Source organism: Tachyglossus aculeatus, chromosome 1 (assembly GCF_015852505.1).
Source record: "Tachyglossus aculeatus isolate mTacAcu1 chromosome 1, mTacAcu1.pri, whole genome shotgun sequence".
NCBI classification, from domain to species: domain Eukaryota; kingdom Metazoa; phylum Chordata; class Mammalia; order Monotremata; family Tachyglossidae; genus Tachyglossus; species Tachyglossus aculeatus.
This window is the reverse complement of record NC_052066.1, coordinates 136,309,984-136,334,357: the sequence shown is the minus strand read 5'-3', so window position 1 is coordinate 136,334,357 and position 24,374 is coordinate 136,309,984. Positions and strand designations below refer to the sequence as shown.

Sequence of the window (24,374 nt, the reverse complement as noted above, 5' to 3'; positions counted from 1 at the left end):
TCTGTCAGTTTTAACAGCCCCACTGGAACTGGGACATCTCCGAGGTGAGTCTGTGATATCTCTGTGTGTTTGAAGGCCTTTGGTAGTCTGTCAAAGCCTCTTGAGATTGGCAGCAAGGTGAGCTCTGCTGTTTTGTAAAGGTGTTAAATTGGAGATGGGGCGGAGGAGAAAAGCAAGGATTCCATTCTCCGGGTACGGGCTGTTTGTCCGGATTTGGTCCCGCCTTAGGGACGGTCGCGGGGAGAGGTGACCCCGAAGAAGATCCGCGAAAAGAAAGAGTCTGGATGGACGTTTTCCTCATCCGATTTGGACGGTGGAGTGATTTCCTTTGGGAAACGCTCACCGGCTCCCCTGGGCGAACACCGGGCCGGAGCCTCCGGTCACCTTAAAGGATAGAGACTGAAGAAGCTTTCCCCCATGCAGGGATCTAGGGCCCTGCATCTTGGTGCCGCTTCTTCTTCCAAGTTCCACCTGTTGCCCTTGGCTGGGAGGGTGAGCGGGGGGCGAGGACAGGGAGGGCGCAGGGTGTACGCAAGCAAGAAAGGGTCCTCCTGGGGAAGGGGGTACCCAGGAAGGACACCGTTGCTACTGAAATCCACCCGCAGTTTCTCTTCATACGGGTCACCCCCAGACAAGCCAGGGGGAGGCCGCCATGGAAGGTGTCCGGCCTTGGCTGTGGAGGTGCCCCTGGGGGCTGGCTGGGCACTGGTTTCCGCTCTGTTCATGGGATGGACGATGTCGAAGGGTTGGTCAGTCAGAGGAAGAGGATGGCCAACCCGGGGCTGAGCAGGGTAGGGGCTCCTGGCCGGTGTGGCCTCCGTGGCCCACCCAGGCGGCTCCGCTCTACCAGAATGGGGGCCAGAGACCGCAGCCCCTGCACCGCACAATCGATCGACGGGGCAGGAGGAGGCGGGAGCCGGGATGGGGAGCGTGGAGCTTCCGAAACCGCAACTCTTGGAGACGAGGGAAAAGCAGGCACTCGCTACCTGATTCTGGGTGGTGTTCTCTGTCCAACATCCACTGGAACTGTCTGGCAGCAGGGGGGCTTCGGGGGGAGGCCTGAATAAGGGCCAACTTTCTGGATTCCGGGTGTCCCGGGGCCTGGGCTTAACAGAAAAAGACAAAATCCACACACATGCACACAAACACATACTTTTCAAAGTAGAGCCCAGATCCCAAATATACTGAGTGATTTCCTTTCGATCCGTTCTTGGGGAGCCCGTACCCATGAAGGCTGAGCGCCAAGGACATAAGAGGAAGAGCATGAGGAAGAGGAAGAGCAGGAATATACTCCCAAGCACTTAATTCAGTGCTCTGCACGCAGTAAGCACTCAGTAAATACAACTGATTGATTGGTGGGATGGATAGGGACCGGACTTGGCAGAGACTAGCCGCTTCAGCACAGATATCCAGAGTTCATTCATTCAATCGTATTTATTGAGCGCTTATTGTATGCAGAGCACTGTACTAAGCGCTCCTCACTGGCTCTCACTCCAGCCACTCTCCCGGGCTGCACCACAGCTGAGGGAGAGAGAACTCCTTGCTGACAGTGTGGCCTAGCGGAAGGGCTTGCGAGAGGGCGTAAAATGACACGGTTTCTAATCTGAGGTCCGTCTTTGGAAGCCAAAAGGGGTTGCAGTCTTTTAATCTCTTGGCTGGGAAAAAGGGACTGGGGGGTAGAGGAGGATGGAGACACAAAAAAGCAAAGGAAAAGGTGGAGGAGAGCACTTTTAGCATCCAGAATTCCCAGGTGGCCTCTCACAGAGGTGCTGACCCACTACCTTAGATTATTTTTATTTTAGCTAGACTGTAAGCTTTTTGTGGGCAGGAAAAAATGTCTACCAACTCTGTTACATTGTTATATTGTACTCTTCCAAGCAGTTAGTACAGTGCTCTGCAGGCAGCAAGTGCTCAATAAATATGATTGATTGATTTTGGAGCGATGTGGCCACCTGGCCTCGCACTGCCAGGGCGCGGAGCTTGAGGCGTGACACCAACAGGCTGTGCCTCCTCATGGGGCCAGGACCGGAGAAGAGGCTACCAGGAGGAAGGAGTCACCTTGGAAGCTGGGTTCCTTTGGAGGTCGGTCTGCCTGAAGGAAATTGAGAGGGGACATTTTTGCACAGATCTCCTTGCTTCTGCTTCTAGCTTGGTTTCTGGCTTGGGATGGTCATGTGTACCTTTGGACTGAAGGAAGGAGGTCAAAGTCAGAGGAACATTAGACCATTCAAGCACTCATCAATCACCTTGCCCCCTCCTACCTCACCTTGCTACTCTCCTACTACAATCAAGCCCACATAGTCCACTCCTCTGATGATAACTTTCTCACTGTACCTCAATCTCGTCTATCTCGCCGATGACCTCTCACTCACATGTTACCCCCTGGTCTGGTAACCCTCTTCCTCATATCCTACCGACAACTACTCTCCACCATTTAAAGCCTTCCTGAAGGCACAACCCCTCCAAGAGGCCTTCACTGATTAAGTCTTCTTTCCCTTTTCTTCCACTCCCTTCTGTGCTACCCTGACTTGTTCCCTTTCCCTTTATTCATCCCCCTTCCAAGCCCCATGGCACTTATGCACTTATCTGTAAATCTATTTATTTCTATTAATATCTGTCCCCCCTCTTGACTGTAAGCTCACTGTGGGCAGGAAATGTGTCCCTTATGTTGTTACATTGTGCTCTCTCAAGTGCTTCGTACAGTGCTCTGCACACAGTAAATGCTCAATAAATACAATTGATTGACTGACTGCAGGATCAGCTTCCATATTTGTCACTAATCGATAGATTCACTTGCAGTTATTATTTATACCTGCTCTCTCACTCTTTCAATTATTGTGTATTTGCCAGTGGACGCCTGCCTGACTTCCTGCTTAAATTGGAAGCTACTCCGGTTTAAGTACGATGAGGACAAAGTATCTCTTTATTTTTCCCTTGGTCCCAAAATAGTGCTCTTTACATTCTAGGCATTCAGTACAGTGCTCTGTACACTTAGGTGCTCAGTACAGTGTCCCTCACCCAGTAGGTGCCCAGTACAGCACACTGTAGCCACCCCATCTGTGCTGGTGATCTTGATCATCAGAGAAGTCATGTGGCCTGGGTGAAAGAACACAGCCCCGGGAGGTGAGAGGGCCTGGATTCTAATCCCCACTCTGTCACTTGCCTGCTGTGTGATCTTGGGCAAGTCACTTCGCTTCTCTGTTCCTCAATCGCTTCATTTGTAAAGTGGAGATTAATTACCTGTGCTCCTTCCTACTTAGACTGCGGGCCCCAAGTAAGACAGGGATTGCATCCAACCTGTTTGTACCTACCCCAGCACTTAGAACAGTGCTTGACATGTAGTAAGCATTTAACAAATGCCATCATTATTATTATTACTATTATTATTATTGTTACTTTCAGGACGTACCCAATCAGAGATAAGTACATACTAGATAGGATTTGGTGGCTAGACTTTTACAATGAACGCCTGCAAGTTGTGAGCGTTTGGTTGGACAAGTCACCATTTTACATGGCCAAACCACAACCATAGCCCCAAAGAGAATTTCTGAAATAGCTATTTTCGGTTATCCCTGTTTGTGGATTTTCAGGCCTTCTTCTCCTCCTCCTCTTCCTCCTCCTCCTCCTCCCTTTAGTCTGTATCTCTGCCCATCAGCACCTTACTAGGAGAAGGAGGAGGAAAAGGAGGAGAAGGAGGAGGAGGAGGAAGGAGAGGCTGTGAAGTCATCATCATCATCATCAATCGTATTTATTGAGCGCTTACTATGTGCAGAGCACTGTACTAAGCGCTTGGGAAGTACAAGTGTGTCAGCTAAATGCTGTTCCTTGTTGACTGCTTTAATAGAAGGTTTGGTAGCAATAAAGGTGATTGGTGGAGGATATGTGGCTTTCTTTTATGAAGATGATGAGTTCCTTGTTGATGGCTTTAATAGAAGGTTTGGTGGCAATAGAGGTGATTGTGGAGGGTATGTGGCTTTCTTTTCTAATGATGATGATGGTATTAGCTAAGCGCTTGTTAGGTGCTTACTATGTGCCAAGCACTGTTCTGAGCTTGGGGCAGATACAAGGTAATCAGGTTGTCCCATGTGGGCCTCACAGACTTAATCTCCATTTTACAGACGAGGTAACGGAGGCACAGAGACGTTATGCGACTTGCCCAAAGTCTCACAGCTGATAAGTGGCAGAACTGGGATTAGAACCCGTGACCCCTGACTCCCAAACCTGTGCTCTTGTCATTGAGCCATGCGGCTCTGCTTCTCCCTCCCCCCACCCACATCTATTTGGACAAAGGAGGCTACAGGAGTAGCCCCAAGACCAATGGGGAGGCTCTGCCTGGTGGCCTCCCCAACACTACTGGGTCTTGTGGCTGCCGCCGAATGTGAGAGGAGATGAGTTGGACCGGACACATGGAGGCCTACGACACTCCCTAGCCAGCAGTTATCTTATTGGCTGGTCTAAAAGGCTCTGCAGTGCATGAAGTGGGAAAAGCTGTCTCTTCTACCAACTGCGACCTTTGTTCAAAATATCGTACTTGCCTCTAGAGCCCAATTAAGGCTCTTTTCTCGGCTTTGTAAGCCCCTTTTAAGGAGGAAGCAGCATGACTGACTGGATAGAACACCAGATAGAGAAGCAGCGTGGCTCAGTGGAAAAGAGCATGGGCTTTGGAGTCAGAGGTCATGGGTTCAAATCCCAGCTCTGCCAGTTGTCAGCTGTGTGACTTTGGGCAAGTCACTTAACGTCTCTGGGCCTCAGTGACCTCATCTGTAAAATGGAGATTAAGACTGTGAGCCCCCCATGGGACAAACTGATCACCTTGTAACCTCCCCAGCGCTTAGAACAGTGCTTTGCACATAGTAGGTGCTTAATAAATACCATCATTATTATTATTATTATTATTATTAACACAGGCTGGGGAATCAGAGGCTCTGGGTTCTATTCCCAGCTCCTCTGCCTAACTTCTCTTAGCATTGGTTTCCTCATGTGAAAAACAAACAAATGGATTTTGGAGCAAATTAAGCCCAAGTGGTCTTTGGAAGGCCAAATGACTTAGATTAGCATATTTTGGACACATAATCAGGAGAATACATTCTCTGGAGAAGACAGAGAAGACAGAGGCTAGGAAAAGTTCAGGAAAAATGTGGAAGACACAAACTAGCAACTAGATGGATAGAAACCATAATGATAATAATGATGGTATTTGTTAAGCTCTAACTATGTGCAAAGCACTGTTCTAAGAACTGAGAAGGTTACAAGGTGATCATGTTGTCCACGAGGGGCTCACAGTTTTAATCCCCATTTTACAGATGAGGTAACTGAGACATAGAGAAGTTAAGCGACTTGCCCAAAGTCACACAGCTGACAGTTGGCGGAGCTGGGATTTGAACACATGACCTCTGACTCCAAAGCCCATGCTCTTTCCACTGAGTCATGCTGCTTCTTGATAATACGGGAAGAACCGTTAGCAAGGTTACAGATTATGGCAGAAGACAGGATGTTCTGGAGAAAATATATCCATAGAGTCACTGTGAATTGGAAATGACTCGACAGCACCTGATAATAATAAAAATGGAGATCTAATATCCATTCTCCCTTCTACTTCAACTCTAAGCCCCGCGTGGCACAGGGATCGTGTCCGACATGACTATCTTACGTCTACCCTAGCGCTTAATACAGTGCTCGGGATATAGTAGGTGCTTAACTAATGCCACATCTACTATTAAACTCTGGAAGACCTGTTCTGAGATCCAGAAATGGGCTAAAGGGCCTACTGAAAATATACTTAGACAATTGAATAGCTTGGTACACTTAATAAGAGACCACACGGCAACTTATTTACGTACTTCCAGCCTCCTCCCTCCAAACTGGGCACACTTGTGGAACTCTGGGTTTTGATCTTCTCCCACATAATAAGTAACCTGGAAAGCCAGAGTTCCCTTCAGATGCTAAACGTATTAGAATAAATCTTGGGATGCAAATTTAACATTCTGCCTTTTCGCTTCTTTGAAAACAATCAAGTAGTTTCCTAGAAAATAATGACCTCCCCCCTACCTTCATCCTTCCTCAGCTTGGTAAGTTCCCCTTTATCTTTCTTTATGCCAGCAAATTCAATAGTTTCCCAGGAATGGGATATGGAGAGGGATGAAAGAATGATTGTACAAGCATCTTTGTTCCCAAAATGATAATTGTGTATGGCTTTGAAAGGGCTTTATAGGAGGTACAGTGTGAGAATGGTGGCCTAATAATGATGGTATTTGTTAAGCATTTACTATGTGCCGGCCCCTATAGTAAGCGCTGGGGTGGATACAAGCAGATCGGGTTGGATTCAGTTCCTGTCCCACGTGGGGCTCACAGTCTCAATCCCCATTTTACAGATGAAGCAACTGAGGCACAGAGAAGTGAAGTGATTTGCCCAAGATCACACAGCAGACAAGAGGTGGAGCCGGGATTAGAATCCATGGACTTCTGACTCCTACGCCTGTGCTCTACCCATGACACGATGCTGCTTTGCTATTCCATGCCTAGTGGGAAAAGCACACAGAAGACTCAGGTTCCCTGTCACTTGCCTGCTGAGTAGCTTAAGGCAAGTCTCTTAACTTCTCTCTGTCTCTAGTTACTGCAAAATGGAGATTCAATGCCTATTCTCCCTCCCCATCTGGCTCCTCTAGGCTGTAAACTCAATGTGGGCTGGGAATATGTCTGCTCATTGTTATATTGTCCTCTCCCAAGTGCTTAGAACAGTGCTTTGCACACCGTAAGCACTCAATAAATACTACTGAACAAATGAATGAAAGAATGAATGAATGTGAGCCCTGATGGGAGACAGAGACTGTATTCCATCTGATTATCTTGTGGCTACTCCCCCATGCTGGGCAGCAATGTCACGGGAGAGAGTGGAGGGCAGAGACTCAAGTTTACTGCACAGAAGTTGGCAACGGTAAACCGCTTTTGTATTTTTACCAAGAAAACTCTCTGGATCCACTGCCAGAGCGATTGCCGATGGAGAGCGGGGCATTCTGGCAGAGATGTGTCTGTGGTGTCACTATGGGTCGGTAATGACTCGACGGCATAAGACAAGACCCCAGTGCTTAATACAGTTCTTGCACATAGTAAGCATCTAAAAGCACCATGATTATTATCATTTTGGATCCCACCTGGAAGAATATGAAGCGTCCGTCATGCCTCCAGAAGTTGGTGACGGGGTGACCGCCGTGCCCCCTACACGGAATGAGTTTCAGAGGGCCGCCACAGTTGGGGCAGCGCTTTCCTGCAGGAGAAGAGAACAGGGAGGTGAGGTGGAGGCCAGGGTATGGGGGGAGGGCCAGAGAGGACTGGGTCAGATGGGGTGGGCCATGGGGATGGGGAGGAAGGAGTGAGGCTGGCATTGAGGTGGAAGATCATTAATAGGTAGGCATCATGACAGACTCAATCTCCTTCAGCTCTGCGGGCACATGGTCCGCGTGAAACCAAGCCTGGAGTGGTGGGTGCCATTTACCTTTAGGGAACCAAAGTGAAGCAGAGCCCGACAGAAAGTGGCAAGGGTGGTGAGGGTGGCACTGGGGTCCAAGGAAACAATAATAATAATAATAATAATAATAGTGGTATTTGTTGATTGCATACTACATGCCAAGTATTGAACTGAGAAGCAGCGTGCCTTAGTGGAATGAACATGGGCTTGGGAGGCGGAGGACGTGGCTTCTGATCCCGGCTCTGCCACTTGACTACCGTGTGACCTTGCGCAAGCCACTTAACTTCTCTGGGCCTCAGTGACCTCATCTGTAAAATGGGGATTAAGACTGTGAGCCCCATGTGGGACAACCTGATTACCTTGTATCTACCCCAGCGCTCAGAACAGTGCTTGGCACATAGTAAGTGCTTAACAAATGCCATAATTATGATCCAGGCAAATTGGGTTGGACACAGTCCCTGTCTCACTTGGGGGCTCACACTCCTAATTCCCATTTTGCAGATGAGGGGATTGAGGCCCAGAGAAGTGACTTGTCCAAGGCTGCACAGCAGATGAGTGGCAGAGCTGGGATTAGAATCCAGATCCCTCTGACTCCCAGGACCTTGCTCTAACGACTAGGCCACACTGCTCACCCAAGGAGCACCTGCACAATCTCTGAACTCTGCTCTCCCGCTCTGTGTGCACTCTCTACCAACCATTCTCCTTTAAGTTGCTTCGTTCGGAGGTGGCAACTTAGAGAAAGGGGCAGGGAGGGAATACGTTCCTCCCACACTGTAACCCTGCAAGCTTTCAATCGATCCATCAATGGTACTTATTGAGTGCTCACCGTGTGCAGAGTACTGTACCAAGTGCTTGGAAGAGTACGCTACAACAGAGTTGGAATAATAATAATGATGTTGGCATTTGTTAAGCGCTTACTATGTGCAAAGCACTGTTCTAAGTGCTTGGGGGATACAAAGTGATCAGGCTGTCCCACGTGGGGCTCACAGTCTTAATCCCCAGTTTACAGATGAGGTAACTGAGGCTCAGAGAAGTTAAGTGACTTGCCCAAGGTCACACAGCAGACATGTAGCGGAGCTGGGATTCGAACCCATGACCTCTGACTCCAAAGCCCGTGCTCTTTCCACTGAGCCACGTTGCTTTCTGCTTTCTGGAAGACATGCTCCCTTCCCACAAGGAGCTTACGGTCTAGATGGGGAGACAGATGATACTATAAATAAATTATGGATATGCACATAATAATAATGACAATAATAATTGGGTAGGGACTGTCTCTATATGTTGCCATCTTGTACTTCCCAAGCACTTAGTACAGTGCTCTGCACACAGTAAGCGTTCAATAAATACGATTGATTGATTGATTGATTAACTATGTGCCAGGCATTGTACTAAACTCTGGGGTGGATCCAAGCAGATCGGGTTGGACACAGTCCCTGCCTCACGTGGGGCTCACAGCCTCAATCCGCATTTTACAGATGAGGTGACTGAGACCCAGAGAAGTGAAGGGATTTGTCCAAGGTCACACAGCAGACAAGTGCTTAGAACAGGCACATAGTAAGTGCTTAGCAAATGCCATCACTATTTTTATTATTATTACGTGGCGGAGCCAGGATTAGAACCCATGACTTTCTGAGTGCCAGGCCCGTGCTCTCTATCCACTAGCGATGCAGCTGTTCATGTTAAGTATTGTGTGGGTGACAGTAGGGTATTCAGAGGGAATGTAGGGTGCTAAGAATGTCCCCAGGAGGGTGAAGGGGAGGAGGGGCCAAGTAGAAAAAAAACATGGGCCCGGAAGCCGGGAGAGCTGAGTTCTGGTCATCATCATCATCATCATCATCAGTAGTATTTATTGAGCGCTTACTATGTGCAGAGCACTGTATTAAGTGCTTGAGAAGTACAAATTGGCAACATAGAGAGACAGTCCCTACCCAACAGTGGGCTCACAGTCTAAAAATAGCATTTGTTAAGCACTTACTATGTGCAAAGCACTGTTCTAAGTGCTGGGGGGGATACAAGGCGATCAGGTTGTACCACGGGGGGCTCACAGTCTTCATCCTCATTTTACAGATGAGGTAACTGAGGCTCCGAGAAGTTAAGTGACTTGCCCAAGATCACACAGCAGACATGTGGCAGAGCTGGGATTCGAACCCATGACCCCTGACTCCAAAGCCCGTGCTCTTTCCACTGAGCCACGCTGCTTCTGGCTACCGGTCTGCTCTGTGACCATGGGCCAGTTACTTAATCAGTCAATCGATGGAATTTATTGAGCACTTACTATGTGCAGAACACCGTACTAAGTGCGTGCAATACAACAGAGTATGTAGACACGTTCCTGCTGGGCTTCAGTTTCCTTGTTAGTAAAGTGGGGAAAATGATACCTGCTCTTCCAAACCTTTTGGTCCCATCGAGGGGATTATGTCTGGTCTATTTATTTTCATCCATTCGATCATTTATTTGTATTTACTGAGTGGTTACTGTGCATAGCACTGTACTCAGCGCTTGGGAGAGTACCATATGATAGAGTTGGAAGGCACATTCCCTGCCCACAATGAGGTTACAGACTAAAGCGCTTAGAACAGTGCTTTGCACATAGTAAGCACTTAACAAATGCCATCATTATTATCATTAAAGGGGGAGGCAGACATTAATACAAATTATGGATCTATACGTAAGTGCTGCGGGGCTGAAGGAAGGGTGAATAGAGGGAACAAATCAGGGTGATACAGAAGGGAGTGAGAGAAAAGGAAAGGAGGGCTTAGTCAGGGAAGGACTTTTGGGGGAGATGCACCTTCAATAAGGCTTGTATCTATCCCAATGCTGAGAACAGTTCCTTGGCAGAGAATAAGTGGCTTTACAAACACTATGTTTAAAGGGAGAGAAAAGGCAGGGAGAGCCAACAAGACAGAGTAGAAGACGGACTGCTTCGGGCTACCCATGTTTTGTCTTACACTGCCAAGTTATCTCTGACCCAAAGCGAAAAGCCATGGAACCATCTCTCTCAGAAAGCCCCACCTCCATCTGCAATTGTTCTGGTAGTATATCCGTAGAATTTTCTTGGTAAAAATATGGAAGTGGTTTACCATCACCTCCTTCCACGCAGTAAACATGAATCTCTGCCCTCGACTCTGTCCCTGCCAAGCACAGGTGAGTTTTGACTTGTAGCAGATTGCTTTCCATTCACTAGCCATTGCCCAAGGTAGGAATGGAATGGGTAGGCCTCTGCTTGACTCTCCATTCCATAGCCAAGACTGGTAGAGTACTGGAAACTCTCCAGATTTGACATCTCACTCCCATCCATTGCAGTTTTTCATTTCCTGTCCTGAAAAACAGAACCCCTCCTTTAATTTTTTTTGGGGGGACAAGGGGAAGGGTGTTGGGCTATCTTAGTGGTCATCAACTACCAAATCTCCAGCCGGGCCAGGGTTTGACCCCTGGCCGGGCCCGACTTGGGGGAGGAGGCTTTTGCAGGAGGCCCTATGTCTCTGGAAGCCGAGGGGCTAAGCGCCAACCCTGCTGGGACTCACGCTGCTGCTTCTGCCGGGCCTTGTCGCAGATGGCCGGCCTCAGGTAGACCTTCCCTCCCGCGGGAAGCGAGCAGTCATGGGCGCAGGCCACCACGCCCAGGCAGGACTTCTTCAGGATGCGGGAGTTGTGGTTGTTGGTGTTGCGCATGGCCCAGCTGCTCAGATGCCTCTGAGCGTTCCGGTCCTCCGAGCTGTAGATGCGCTTCGCGGAGGAGTCCGGCCACTCCTCAAACCAGTCCGGGGCCTGCACGTCCTAGGAGGAACCCAAACAACGCCGCTGTTCTCGTCCCCTCCCGACACCACATCCGGAGGTGGCGACCATGCGGCCGGGCTGACGGTGAGGTCACTGCTGAGCATTCCTCTAATGCTAACCTTCTCGATGGACCTCCATCTCATCTATCTCTCCCCCGATCCCTCACCCACATCCTACCTCTGGCCTGGGTGGCTCAGTGAAAAAAGCCCGGGCTTTGGAGTCAGAGGTCATGGGTTCAAACCCCGGCTCTGCCAGTTGTCAGCCGTGTAACTTTGGGCAAGTCACTTGGCTTCTCTGGGCCTCAGTTACCTCATCTGGAAAATGGGGATTGGGACTGTGAGCCCTCTGCGGGACAACCTGATCACTTTGTAGTCTCCCCAGCACGTAGAACAGTGTTTTGCATATAGTAAGCGCTTAACAAATGCCATAGAGAAGCAGTGTGGCTCAATGGAAACAGTACGGGCTTTGGAGTCAGAGGTCGTGGGTTCAACTCCCGGCTCTGGCAATTGTCAGCTGTGTGACTTTGGGCAAGTCACTTAATCGATCAATCAATCGTATTTATTGAGCGCTTACTGTGTGCAGAGCACTGTACTAAGCACTTGGGAAATACAAGTTGGCAACATATAGAGACGGTCCCTACCCAACAGTGGGCTCACAGTCTAGAAGGGGGAGACAGAGAACAAAACCAAACATATTAAAAAATAAAATAAATAGAATAGATATGTACAAGTAAAATAAATAAATAAATAGAGTAATAAATATGTACAAACATATATACATGTATACAGGTGCTGTGGGGAAGGGAAGGAGGTAAGGCCGGGGGGATGGTGAGGGACCTCATCTGTAAAATGGGGATTAAGACTGTGAGTCCCCCGTGGGAAAACCTGATCACCTTGTATCCTCCCCAGTGCTTAAAACAGTGCTTTGCACATAGTAAGTACTTAATAAATGCCATCATCATCGTTATTATTATTATTATCAAACAAATAATTTCTCTCCCCAATTTCAAAGCTTTTTGAAAGCACATCTCCTTCAAGAAGCATTCCCTGACTAAGCCCTCCTCTCCTCTTCTCCCACACCCTTCTGTGCTGCTCTTACTTGCTCCCTTCACTCATCCTCCTTCCCATCCCCACTGCACATATGTATATATCTGTAGTTTATTTACTTATCTATTTATTTATATTGATGTCTGTCTCCCCCTCTAGACTGTGAGCTCATTGTGGGCAGGAATGTGTCTGTTTGCTGTTACATTGCACTCTCCCAAGTGCTTAGTACCGTGCTTTGCACATACACAGTAAATACAATTGAAAGAATAAATGAGCGGGGAGAGGCATGTGGGACCCATTTCTTACATCCACACTAGTCGGCATGGACAGATATTAAGGAGTGGCATATAGCTTGTACTTCCCAAGCGCTTAGTACAGTGCTCTGCACACAGTAAGTGCTCAATAAATACGATTGATTGATTGATTGATATAGTCTAATGGAAAGAGCAGGGGCCTGGGAACCAGAGCACCTAGGTTCTAAACCCAGCTCCGCCCCAGGTCTCCCGTATGACCTTGGGCAAACCACTTTTCTGTGACTCAGTTCCCTCAATTTCAAAATGGGGATTCAATGTCTGTTCTCCGTCCTACTTGGACTGTGAGCCCTCCTTGGGATAGAGACTGTGTCTAAATTATTTTGTGTCTACTCCAGTATTTTTTAATGATATTTGTTAAGTGCTTACTACATGCTAGGCACTGTTCTAAACACTGGGGTACGTACAACGTAGCCAGGTTGGACACAGTCCACATCCTACATGAGACTCACAGTCAATCTCCGTTTTTACAGATGAGGAAACTGAGGCCCAGAGAAGTTAACTGACTAGCCTGAGGTCACACAGCAGATGAGTTGGCGGAGTTGGAATTAGAACCCAGGTCCTTCTTATTCTCGGGCCAGGCTCTATCCACTAGCCATACTGCTCGACACCTAGTAGCGTGGCTCACTGGAAAGAGCCCAGGCTTTGGAGTCAGAGTTCATGGGTTCAAATCCCGGCTCCACCAATTGTCAGCTGTGTGACTTTGGGCAAGTCACTTCACTTCTCTGTGCCTCAGTTACCTCATCTGTAAATAGGACTGTGAGCCCCACGTGGGACAACCTGATCACTTTGTAACCTTCCCAGCACTTAGAACAGTGCTTTGCACATAGTAAGTACTTAATAAATGCCATTATTATTATTAGTAGTAGTAGTAGGTATTTAAATACCATACTAATAATAATAATTATAATAAGAAGTACTAATCGCCTTTCAAGTGGTCACATTCACTGGACACCTACTGAGTGCAGCACACTACAGTATGCGCAAGGGAGTGCACAAGAAAAGTGTGACACATACAGCCTCAAGCAGCTTGCAATCTAATGCGGGTGACAGACAGACAAACATAAATAAGTTACACATAGTGGAAGCAGAAGAACTCTTCCCCTCCCCACAGCACGTGTATTTATGTTTGTACAGATTTATTGCTCTATTTATTTTACTTGTATATATTTACTATTCTTTTTTTATTAATGATGCTTATATAGCTATAATTCTATTTATTTTGATGGTATTGATACCTGTCTACTTAATAATAATAATAATGATGATGGCATTTATTAAGCGCTTACTATGTGCAAAGCACTGTTCTAAGCACTGGGGAGGTTACAAGGTGATCAGGTTGTCCCACGGAGGGCTCACAGTCTTAATCCCCATTTTACAGATGAGGTAACTGCGGCCCAGAGAAGTTAAATGACTTGCTCAAAGTCTCACAGCTGACAGTTGGCAGAGCTGGGATTTGAACCCACAACCTCTGACTCCAAAGCCTGGGCTCTTTCCAGTGAAAGAGGCTTACTTGTTTTGTTTTGTTGTCTGTCTCCCCCTTCTAGACTGTGAGCCCGTTGTTGGGTAGGGACCATCTCTATATGTTGCCAACTTGTACTTCCCAAGCGCTTAGTACAGTGTTCTGCACACAGTAAGCACTCAATAAATACGATTGAATGAATGAATGAATGAGTATTGAGCACTTTGTGCAGAGCACCGTACCTAAATGCTTGCGGCAAAACAATAGAGCTAGTAGACAGTACCCATGCCATCAAGGAGCTTATAATCTATCAGGGAAGAGAGACAGTAAAAGAAATAACAGTTAGGAGAAGCAATCAAGTATAAGGTTATGAACATAAATGAAGCTGACAATAGCGTGGAGAGATGAGAGGTTAGTCAGAGCCGGTTTCCTGGAGGAGATATAATAATAATAATTATGGCATTCGTTAAGCACTTACTATGTGCCAAGCACTGTTCTAAGCACTGGGATTGATACAAAGTAATCAGGTTGTTCCACATGGGGCTCACAGTCTTAATCCCCATTTGACAGATGAGGTAACTGAGGCCCAGAGAAGTGAAGTGGCTTGCCCGAGGTCACGCAGCAGGCAAGTGGTGGAGCCGAGATTATGTTGAGCCCACTGTTGGGTAGGGAATGTCTCTATATGTTGCTAACTTGTACTTCCCAAGTGCTTAGTAATAATAATAATAATAATGATGGCATTTATTAAGCGCTTACTATGTGCAAAGCACTGTTCTAAGCGCTGGGGAGGTTACAAGGTGATCAGGTTGTCCCTCTTGGGGCTCACAGATTTAATCCCCATTTTCCAGATGAGGTAACTGAGGCACAGAGAAGTTAAGTGACTTGCCCAAAGTCACACAGCTGACAATTGGCGGAGCTGGGATTTGAACCCATGACCTCTGACTCCAAAGCCCATGCTCTTTCCTACTGAGCCACGCTGTGCTCTGCACACAGTAAGCGCTCAATAAATACCATTGATTGATTGATTGATTGACTTTGGAGATGGGGACAGTGGTGGTCTGTCAGGTGTGAAGGGGGAGGGAGTTCCAAGCAGGAGGGAGGATGTGAGCAAGGAGTTGATATAGATGGATATGAGACTGAGGTAAAGTAAGTAGGCTGCTGGGTTGTAGCTGGAGATGAGGATTACAGATGCAGATGGAGATTACAGAAGCAGCGTGGCTCAGTGGAAAGAGCCTGGGCTTTGGAGTCAGAGGTCTTGGGTTCAAATCCCAGCTCAGCCAATTGTCAGTTGTGTGACTTCGGGCAAGTCACTTCACTTCTCTGGGCCTCAGTTACCTCATCTGTAAAATGGGGATTAAGACTGTGAGCCCCCCGTGGGACAACCTGGTCACCTTGTAGCCTCCCCAGCGCTTAGAACAGTGCTTTGCACATAGTAAGCGCTTAATAAATGCCATTATTATTATTATTTCTAGACTGTGAGCCCACTACTGGATAGGGACCGTCTCTATATGTTACCAACTTGTACTTCCCAAGCGCTTAGTACAGTGCTCTGCACACAGTAAGTGCTCAATAAATACGATTGAATGAACGAATGAATGAATGGAGATGAGTGAGGATAAAGAGAGGGGAGAGAACTGACTGATTCTACCTATCTATCTACCTCTAAGTGCTGAGAATGGGCATGAAATACATACAGGCTAATGATGACAACTGGGTTCACAAGACTTGAGTGCTGTTACTAACTGGGGAAGGTTTCCTGGAATAGGAAGGATTTTAAAAACCTGACGGGAATTTGAAGGAGAAGCAGCGTGGTTCTAATCCCAGCTCCGTCACTTCATTCATTATCCCAGCTCCGTCACTTCATTCATTATCCCAGCTCCGTCACTTCATTCGTTCATTCAGCTGTGTTTCTTAAGCGCAGAGCACTGTACTAAGCTCTTGGGAGAGTACAATATAATAATAAACAGATACATTCCCTCCTCCAGAAGCCCGGCTTCCTTTCTGATTCCCATCTTGAAATTCCTTAGGCCCCAGGAGATCCCTGACCTACTGAACATTCCTGGCTTCGGGCCCTGCCGGGGGTGCATTCCTTCTCCCTCGGCCTGTCTGGGAATCTTTTCTGCCTGGGCAGTGTGCATTCCCTAGGAGATGGCCAGGTATACAGGGTGTCCTGTCTGGTAGCTTGGCTTGTAGCTACCTACTGAAGCTACGCTATTGAAGCCGTGTGGCTTAATGGCAAGAGCCCGGGCTTGGGAGTCAGAGGTCTTGGGTTCTAATCCCGGCTCCGCCGCTTGTCAGCTGTGTGACCTTGGGCAAGTCACTTAACTTCTCTATGCCTCAGTTACCTCATCTGTAAAATGGTCTCCATCTGTGAGCCCTAGGTGGGACAGCCTGATTACCTCGTATCTACCCCAGCGATTAGAACAGTGCTTGGCACATAGTAAGCACTTAGCAAATACCAACATTATTATTATTATTATTATTAGCTTTCCCCATGTCTGTCTGCAGCACAGACGACTCACAACTCTGGGCACCAACAGGGGTTCGGTACCTGAATTTCAAGGATCAAACCATCACTGGTCTTTACTGACTACTCGCAGTGTGCAGAGCACTGTACTAAGCCCTTGGGAGATTACCTACAATGCCGTAGGTAATATGATCATGATCATGAATGAAATCACTTCAGTTAAGCCATTCTTTTTGGAATTTGTTAAGTATGTACTATGCATCAAGCACTGCTCTAAGCACTGGGGTAGAAGCAAGTTAATTAAGTTGGACACAGTCCCTTGTCCTGCATGGAGCTCACACCTAAGTAGGAGGGAGAACAGGAGAACTGAAGCACGGAGAAGATATGTGACTTGCCCAAGGCCATAGCAAGCAATTTCAGAGCTGAGATTAGAACCCAGGTCCTCTGACTCCTAGACCAGTGCTCTTCCTATGAGGTTACGCTTCTTGTGATTTCAGCCTCCTTCCTAACTATCACCTTGTCCAGAGTGTCCACAAGCCACCTACAGGACTAGTTTTATCCTCTTCTCTTCATTTTCCTCCTCGCCCTTCCAATTTTATAATGGATAGTCTGGTGTTCAGCCAGTTTGTCCCATGCCTGGCATGGAGATGCCACCAGAAGCCCTTGTTGTCCGGCATTTTTCTTTTAACCACCTCAATTACTCACCCCCGTTCAAAACCTTACTGAAGGCACATTTCCTCCAAGAGGCCTTCCCCAAACCCCCTTTCCTCTTCTTCCGCTCCCTTCTGTGTCACCCAGCCCTTTATTCATTCCTTCTCCCAGCCCCACAGCACTTATGTGCATATCTGTAATTTATTTATATTGGTGTCTGTCTCCCCCTCTAGACTGCGAGCTCCTTGTGGGCAGGGAATGCACCTGTTTATTGTTCTATTGTATTCTCCCATCTCAAGTACTTAGAATAGTGTTCCACACACAGTAAGTGCTCAATTAATAATATTGAATCGAATGAGTGAACTCCTGCCACTGAGTCCTGAGGCTCAGAAGCTGCTCCCTTGGGTGCACAGAAACCCAGACGAACACCTTGGCTGTGGAGCAGGGGCTGGGAGGATCTCCAGGTACCGACGGACTGCTACAAAATGCTTCACGAAATATCACTGTGCTGTGCTCTGTGCCCAGTGAAACCCAAGTAATGGCAGGCACACCTGGGTGTCGGGTAGTTAGTCAAATGTCCATCGGCGGATGTGTTAATTCTAAGCAAAAGGCAGAAGATAAGGAGCAGGGGAAGTGGAAGCCCTGTGTGGGACAGGGACTGAGCCTGACTTGATTATCTTGCAACTACATTAGCGCTTTAGAACAGCACTTGACACATAGTGTTTAACAAAGACTATTAAAAAAAAAGAAGAAAGAAGAGGAGGAGGAAGAGGAGTAGAAAAGGAAGAGCAGGAGCCAGAGGCCTGGAGAATCCTAAAGTGGATAACTAGCTTTCAGATAGCCAAGAGACGGCACACGGATTGAGACTATTACTAACTACATTTCAGCTCAGCCTCATTATTCCCTTTGCCGCCAGGTAGTATCCTATTTTCTGCTTCGGGTCTTGGAAGATAAGTCTTGGACTGTGAGTTCTAGACTGCGAGTGTGTTGTGGGCAGGGAATGTGTCTGTACTTTCCCAAGCGCTTAATACAGGGCTCTGCACACATTAAGCACTCGATAAGTATGACTGAATAAATGAATGGATTTCCTCAATTCTGAAGGTGGAGAACCATTCAAAATGATGGGGTGAATCTTGAAGGCCCAATTCACCCTACCCATAAGAACTTCGGGATTTTATTGTGGGCCCGTGCTCAGGAGGGGACCTCAGGGGATGTTTCAACCAGGGGATGTTTCAACCAGGGGGTTAAAATAATGCTAATTCATTTCCTCACTTTGGTATATCAATCTCCAGTCATTCAGTAGCATTTATTGAGTGCCTACTATATACTAAGGGCTGGAGAGTACAAGTTTGTTGTGAGTAGGGAATGTACCAACTCTATTACATTATACGCTCCCAAATGCTTAGCACAGTGCTCTGCACACAGTAAGCACTCAATAAATACCATTGATTGATTACAATAGAATTAGCAGGCACGATCCTTGCCCTTAGGAAGCTTTCAGTTTATAGGGGGAGAGAGACTAAAATAAGTTACTGAGAGGAGGAAGCAATAGAGTATTTAAGAAAGGTACAAAAGTGCTATGTGGGTTGTGAGTTTCCAAGTGCTAAGGCTGCCGGGAAGTGTTGAAGTAACATTTGGGGGACTACTAGGTGGGTAGCATTTGGGGGGCTATAAGATGGGGAGGTTAGAAATTAATTGGGAGAAGAGAAGCAGGTCCTATGTTAGTTTTAATTTCTAACTCAAGTATACATAACTTTGTTATCCTTAGTTAAGAAGTTTAGCATTTACGCGAAACATTCTCAAGATTTCCAAACTCCACATCTGACCTACTTTCAGCAGCCAGAACTATGTCTTCCCCTTTAGACCGTATGCTGCCTCTGGGCAGGGATTGTGTCTACCTACTCTATTGCACTGTACTCTCTCAAGCGCTCAGTACAGTGCTCTGCACCCAGTTAGCATTCCGCGCCATTGATCGGTTGAAAGATGCGTGAGACTTAGGTCTCGGTCTTATGCCATCGAGTCATTTCCGACCCGTAGCAAAACTACAGACACATCTCTCCCATAACACCCAGCTTTCCATCTGCGATCATTCTGGTAGTGTATCTATAGAGTTTTCCTTGGTAAAAATCCAGAAGTGGTTTACCATTGCCGTCTTCCGCGCTGTAAACTTGAGTTCCCTCCTTCGACTCTCTCCCATGCCGCTGCTGCCCATCATGGGTGAGTTTTGACTTGTAGCAGATTTCCCTCCACTCTCTAGCCACTGCCCAAGCTAGGAATGGAATGGGTATGGCTCTGCTTGACTGTCCCTCCCATAGCCGAGACTGGTAGTGTACTGGAAACTCTCCAGGTGCGACCCTGAGAGGGCCAAGTCTTGGTACCCACATGTAATTGCATGACTGGGAGATTTGATCCTGTAATTTATTTATCTGCCTTGATGCCTGTCTCCCCAGCTCTAGACTGTAAGCTCTTTGTGGGCAGGGAATGTGACTGTTTATTGTTGTATTCTCCCAAGTGCTTAGTACAGTGCTCTGCACACAGTAAGTGCTCAATAAATGCGATTCATTGAATGAATGAATGATCCTCTCCCAATCTTAGTTCAAACCTTGAGAGCTCTCTCGCCTCTGTTAGAAACACTTGCAGACTGTGGTTGTTCAGCTTTGATTACAAATGGTGCTCTGCGCACAGAAGCAGCATGGTTCAGTGGAAAGAGCACGGGCTTTGGAGTCAGAGGTCATGGGTTCAAATCCCGGCTCTGCCAATTGTCAGCTGTGTGACTTTGGGCAAGTCACTCAACTTCTCTGTGCATCAGTGACCTCAACTGCAAAATGGGGATTAAGACTGTGAGCCCCCTGTGGGACAACCTGATCATCTTGTAACTTCCCCAGTGCTTAGAACAGTGCTCTGCACATAGTAAGCACTTAATAAATGTCATCATTATTATAGTAGTATTACTAACTGCTCAATAACTAGACTTATGATTAGCCTCAAACGAGACTAAGGCTGGCTTTAAAATAGTGAATAAAAACTGGTAAAAATTACTACAGAAACCATGAGGAGACCCAAGGACTCGGCCCAGAAACTGTATCCCCTCGGACTTGACAATGCCATTTATTTGAAGCCCAGCTCAGCTGCTCACCACCATGCCTGGGGCTGTCCTCATGGTCTGAAGATGCTGCTCCTGTGTCAGGGGAGATGATTGCCAGTGAGTGCGAGTGTGATTGGTGAGGCCAAGGTATGATCCATGATCCTGTCTTTGTTGAGAGCATCTAAAAATTGTGGCTCACAGGAGTTTAGAGCATGGGACTAGGAGTCAGAAGGATCTGGGTTCTAATCCTGCCTCCATCTTATGTCTGCTGCGTGACCTTGGGCAAGTCACTTCACTTTTCTGAGCCTGTTGTTAGGTAGTGACCGTCTCTATATGTTGCCAGTTTGTATTTCCCAAGTGCTTAGTACAGTGCTCTGCACACAGTAAGCACTCAATAAATAAGATTGAATGAATGAATAAATGGGCCTCTGTTACCTCATCTGTAAAATGGGGATTAAGATTGTGAGCCCCACATGGCACAGGGACTATGTCCAACCAATTTGCCTGTATCCATCCCAGCGCTTAGAACAGTGCCTGACACATAAAAAGAAAAAAAAAGGAATGATGTTTGTTAAGCACTTACTATGTGCCAGAAACTGTTCTAAGAGCTAGGGTAGATACAAGATAATTGGGTTGGACACAGTCCCTGTCCCACATAGGGCTGACAGTCTGAATCCCCATTTGTCAGATGAGGTAAATGAGGCACAGAGCAGTTAAGTCACTTTCCCGAGGTCACACAGCAGACAAACGGTGGAGCTGGGATTATAATCCAGGACCTTCTGATTTCTAGGCCCATGCTCTATCCACTAGCCCACACTGTGTCTCCTAATAGTTTACCTAATTACTTGCTTGTTAGTCGCCTGTTGCTTAGTAGTTGCCTGTTTACTTGCTTTGTTGCCTGTTTACTTGCTTTCTTTTGTTTTGTTGTCTGTTTCCCCTCTTCTAGACTGCGAGCCTGTTGTTGGATAGGGATTGTCTCTATCTAATCCCGGTTCCACCACATGTCTGCTATGCGACCTTGGGCAAGTCACTTAACTTCTCTGAGCCTCAGTTCCCTCATCTGTAAAATGGGGATTAAGACTGTGAGCCCCACGTGGGACAACCTGATCACCTTGTATCCCCCCAGCGCTTAGAACAGTGCTTTGCACATAGTAAGCACTTAACAAAAGCCATTATTATTATTATTATTATTGTTATCTGTTGCCAAATTGTACTCTCCAAGTGCTTAGTACAGTGCTCTGCACACAGTAAGTGCTCAATAAATATGATTGGATGAATAGTAATAAATGCTTAAATACCACAATTATTATTATTATTGTTGTTCTGACTCATTTTTGAGTAAGTATGACCAGGAGGCCTTCCCAGACTGAGCCCCCTCCTTCCTCTCCCCCTCGTGCCCCTCTCCATCTCCACTGTCTTACCTCCTTCCCTTCCCCACAGCACCTGTATATATGTATATATGTTTGTACATATTTATTACTCTATTTATTTTACTTGTACATATCTATTCTATTTATTTTATTTTGTTAATATGTTTGGTTTTGTTCTCTGTCTCCCCCTTCTAGATTGTGAGCCCACTGTTGGGTAGGGACTGTCTCTATATGTTGCCAACTTGTACTTCCCAAGCGCTTAGTACAGTGCTCTGCACACAGTAAGCGCTCAATAAATACGATTGATTGATTGATTGAGGGCTTCTGGCTGCGATCCTCTGACATGCGTCTCTCAGATGAGTCTGGCTAGTCCAGGGCGCCAAATCCTCCTCCCTTCACCAAGGAGGACAGCACATTCTGAAATATGAATGCTCAGTCCACAGGGGTACAACTGAAAGAGGCAACGGGGCATAACAATAGCAATGATAATAATAATAATAAATATTGTGGTATTTATTAAGTGCTTACTATGCATCAGGCACTGTACTAAACAATGGGGCAGATACAAGGTAATCGGGTTGAACACAGTCCCAGTCCCACGTGGGTCTTGCACTCTTCATCCCCATTTTACAGGGGAGGTAACTGAGGCACAGAGAAGTGAAGTGACTTGCCAAGGTTACACAGCAGACTGTTGGAGGAGTCGGGATTAGATCCCTGATCCTTCTGACCCCTAGGCCCATGCTCTATCCATTAGGCCACGCTGCTCTCTAAGCTCACCTCTTCCAGAAGGCCTTCCCAGACTGAGCCCCTTCCTTCCTCTCCCCCTCGTCCCCCTCTCCATCCCCCCCATCTTACCTCCTTCCCTTCCCCACACCACCTGTATATATGTATATATGTTTGTACATTTTTTTTTTACTCTATTTATTTATTTATTTATTTATTTAATTGTACATATCTATTCTATTTATTTTATCTTGTTAGTATGTTTGGTTTTGTTCTCTGTCTCCCCCTTTTAGACTGTGAGCCCACCGTTGGGTAGGGACTGTCTCTATATGTTGCCAATTTGTACTTCCCAAGCGCTTAGTACAGTGCTCTGCACATAGTAAGCGCTCAATAAATACGATTGATGATGATGATGATGATGGTGGAGGAGAGGGCAGGTGAATGATACGCTTAGTACAGTGCTCTGCACATAGTAAGCGCTCAATAAATACGATTGATGATGATGATACACCCCTCCTAACAACCAACAAATGGACCCCATCCTTTTATGGTTACAGTCCAGGGTTGCATCTCTATCTGCCCGAGCAAGCTTCTTCCTTAGAGAACTTCACAAAGTAGAAACAGCACTCTGAGAAAAAAGTTTTTTTGAACATCAGAAACCAGACTGGGCAAAGTCCTGACAATTCTCAACCGGAGAATTACCAAGTTCTCACTTTGGACCAATTCTAGCTTGAAAAAAAACCCAACTTCTATCCGTGAAAGGTTGCAGTTTTCTTCTTTTACTTAATAATGCTCACTGGCAGACTCAGGTTTTACGTTAAGTTGAGTTGGGGATATATCTAGGTGGAGTGATTCCTTGCATAAACATCACAAAACACAGGGAGAAATGGATGGTATTTTACTTAAATCTCCCCATCACATTGGAATCCAATCTCTGGGAATCTCTAAGGCTGGAGGCGAGTCAAGTAAGGTCTTGCATATCTCTCTGATTGTCCTACTGCCTGGACTCAACCGGAGTTCCAGTTTATGGCAGGAACAGTGTCTATTCTTTCACATGTCCCGGAGGAGCCTAGGACAAGTCACACGGCACACAAATCACGCAAGTCGGAGGTAAATGAACCTCAGTGACCTCATCTGTAAAATGGGAATTAAGACTGTGAGCCCCATGTGGGACATGGATTATGTCCGATCTGATTACCTTGTATCTACTCCAACAGTTAGAACAGTGCCTGGTACAGAGTAAGTGCTTAACAAATAACATTCTAGAGGTTTGGACCATCAATCCCAGAGGTGACAGGTTATAGGAGGGCTGTTAATTCTAGAGGTTTCTGAACTAGGGACTATCGATTCTAGAGGTTCCTGAACTATGGACTATCAATTCCAGAGGTTCTGGAGCTATGGATCAATTCCAGAGATGCCAGGACTGAGTTGTGGCACAATCTTGCCCAAATTAAACCCTGGCTCTTGGCACGTTACACTTACTGACTGTCATCTGTTGATTACCTGTGGGGCATTTAATAAATATTTGAGTGAAGGGATGATGATAAAGGAATGAGAGTGTTGAGAGGACTTCTCAAGGCACATGGAGACTTACCTGTGGTAGTCTCATGTCATTGATATCCCAGTTTATCTCTCTGCCATGAGGAGGAAACTCTTCTGGCTCCATGCTGGTGCCCCCTCCCCACGGCTTTCAGCGGGGCTACACTCTTCCCCAGACGTCAAGTTTTCGCAACCGGAGGTTTCAAAGGGGTCTCAAAGTCATCACGCTCAAGCAGTTCGGATTGGGAAGCCTTTGCCTTAAGGTAAGAAGGTAATAATAATAATAATAATAATAATAATGGCATTTATTTATGCTTACTATGTGCAAAGCACTGTTCTAAGCCTTGGGGAGGCTACAAATTGATCAGGTTGTCCCACAGGGGGCTCACAGTCTTAATCCTCATTTTACAGATGAGGTAACTGAGGCTCAGAGAAGTTAAATAACTTGCCCAAAGTCACACAGCTGACATTTGACAGA

At 46.7% G+C, this 24,374-nt stretch overlaps 1 protein-coding gene and 1 non-coding gene across 2 annotated transcripts; both read right to left on the bottom strand.

Annotated features, from left to right (window-relative positions):
* Positions 1-380: 380 nt before the first annotated feature.
* GCM1 (glial cells missing transcription factor 1) lies at positions 381-24,023 on the bottom strand. The gene is made up of 5 exons (XM_038762493.1): positions 23,952-24,023; positions 10,990-11,242; positions 7,152-7,264; positions 2,059-2,187; positions 381-1,106 (listed from the first exon to the last, which is right to left on the bottom strand). Exons 1-5 carry the CDS (start codon positions 24,021-24,023, stop codon positions 381-383), a joined length of 1,293 nt encoding a protein of 430 aa, XP_038618421.1.
* LOC119936801 lies at positions 19,407-19,544 on the bottom strand. Its single transcript, XR_005453850.1, has one exon. It is a non-coding gene; the product is annotated as a small nucleolar RNA SNORA7 (small nucleolar RNA).
* Positions 24,024-24,374: the final 351 nt, after the last annotated feature.

What these genes read in the sequence shown, in the direction of transcription:
- GCM1 (XM_038762493.1), bottom strand. Translation starts at nt 24,023, where the DNA reads ATGGAGCCAGAAGAGTTTCCTCCTCATGGCAGAGAGATAAACTGGGAT. An exon ending in ATGACATGAGACTACCACAG is followed by an intron (nt 11,243 to 23,951) that starts GTAAGTCTCCAT and finishes GGTTCCTCCTAG; the next exon opens with GACGTGCAGGCCCCGGACTG. An exon ending in GGCCCGGCAGAAGCAGCAGC is followed by an intron (nt 7,265 to 10,989) that starts GTGAGTCCCAGC and finishes CTTCTCCTGCAG; the next exon opens with GAAAGCGCTGCCCCAACTGT.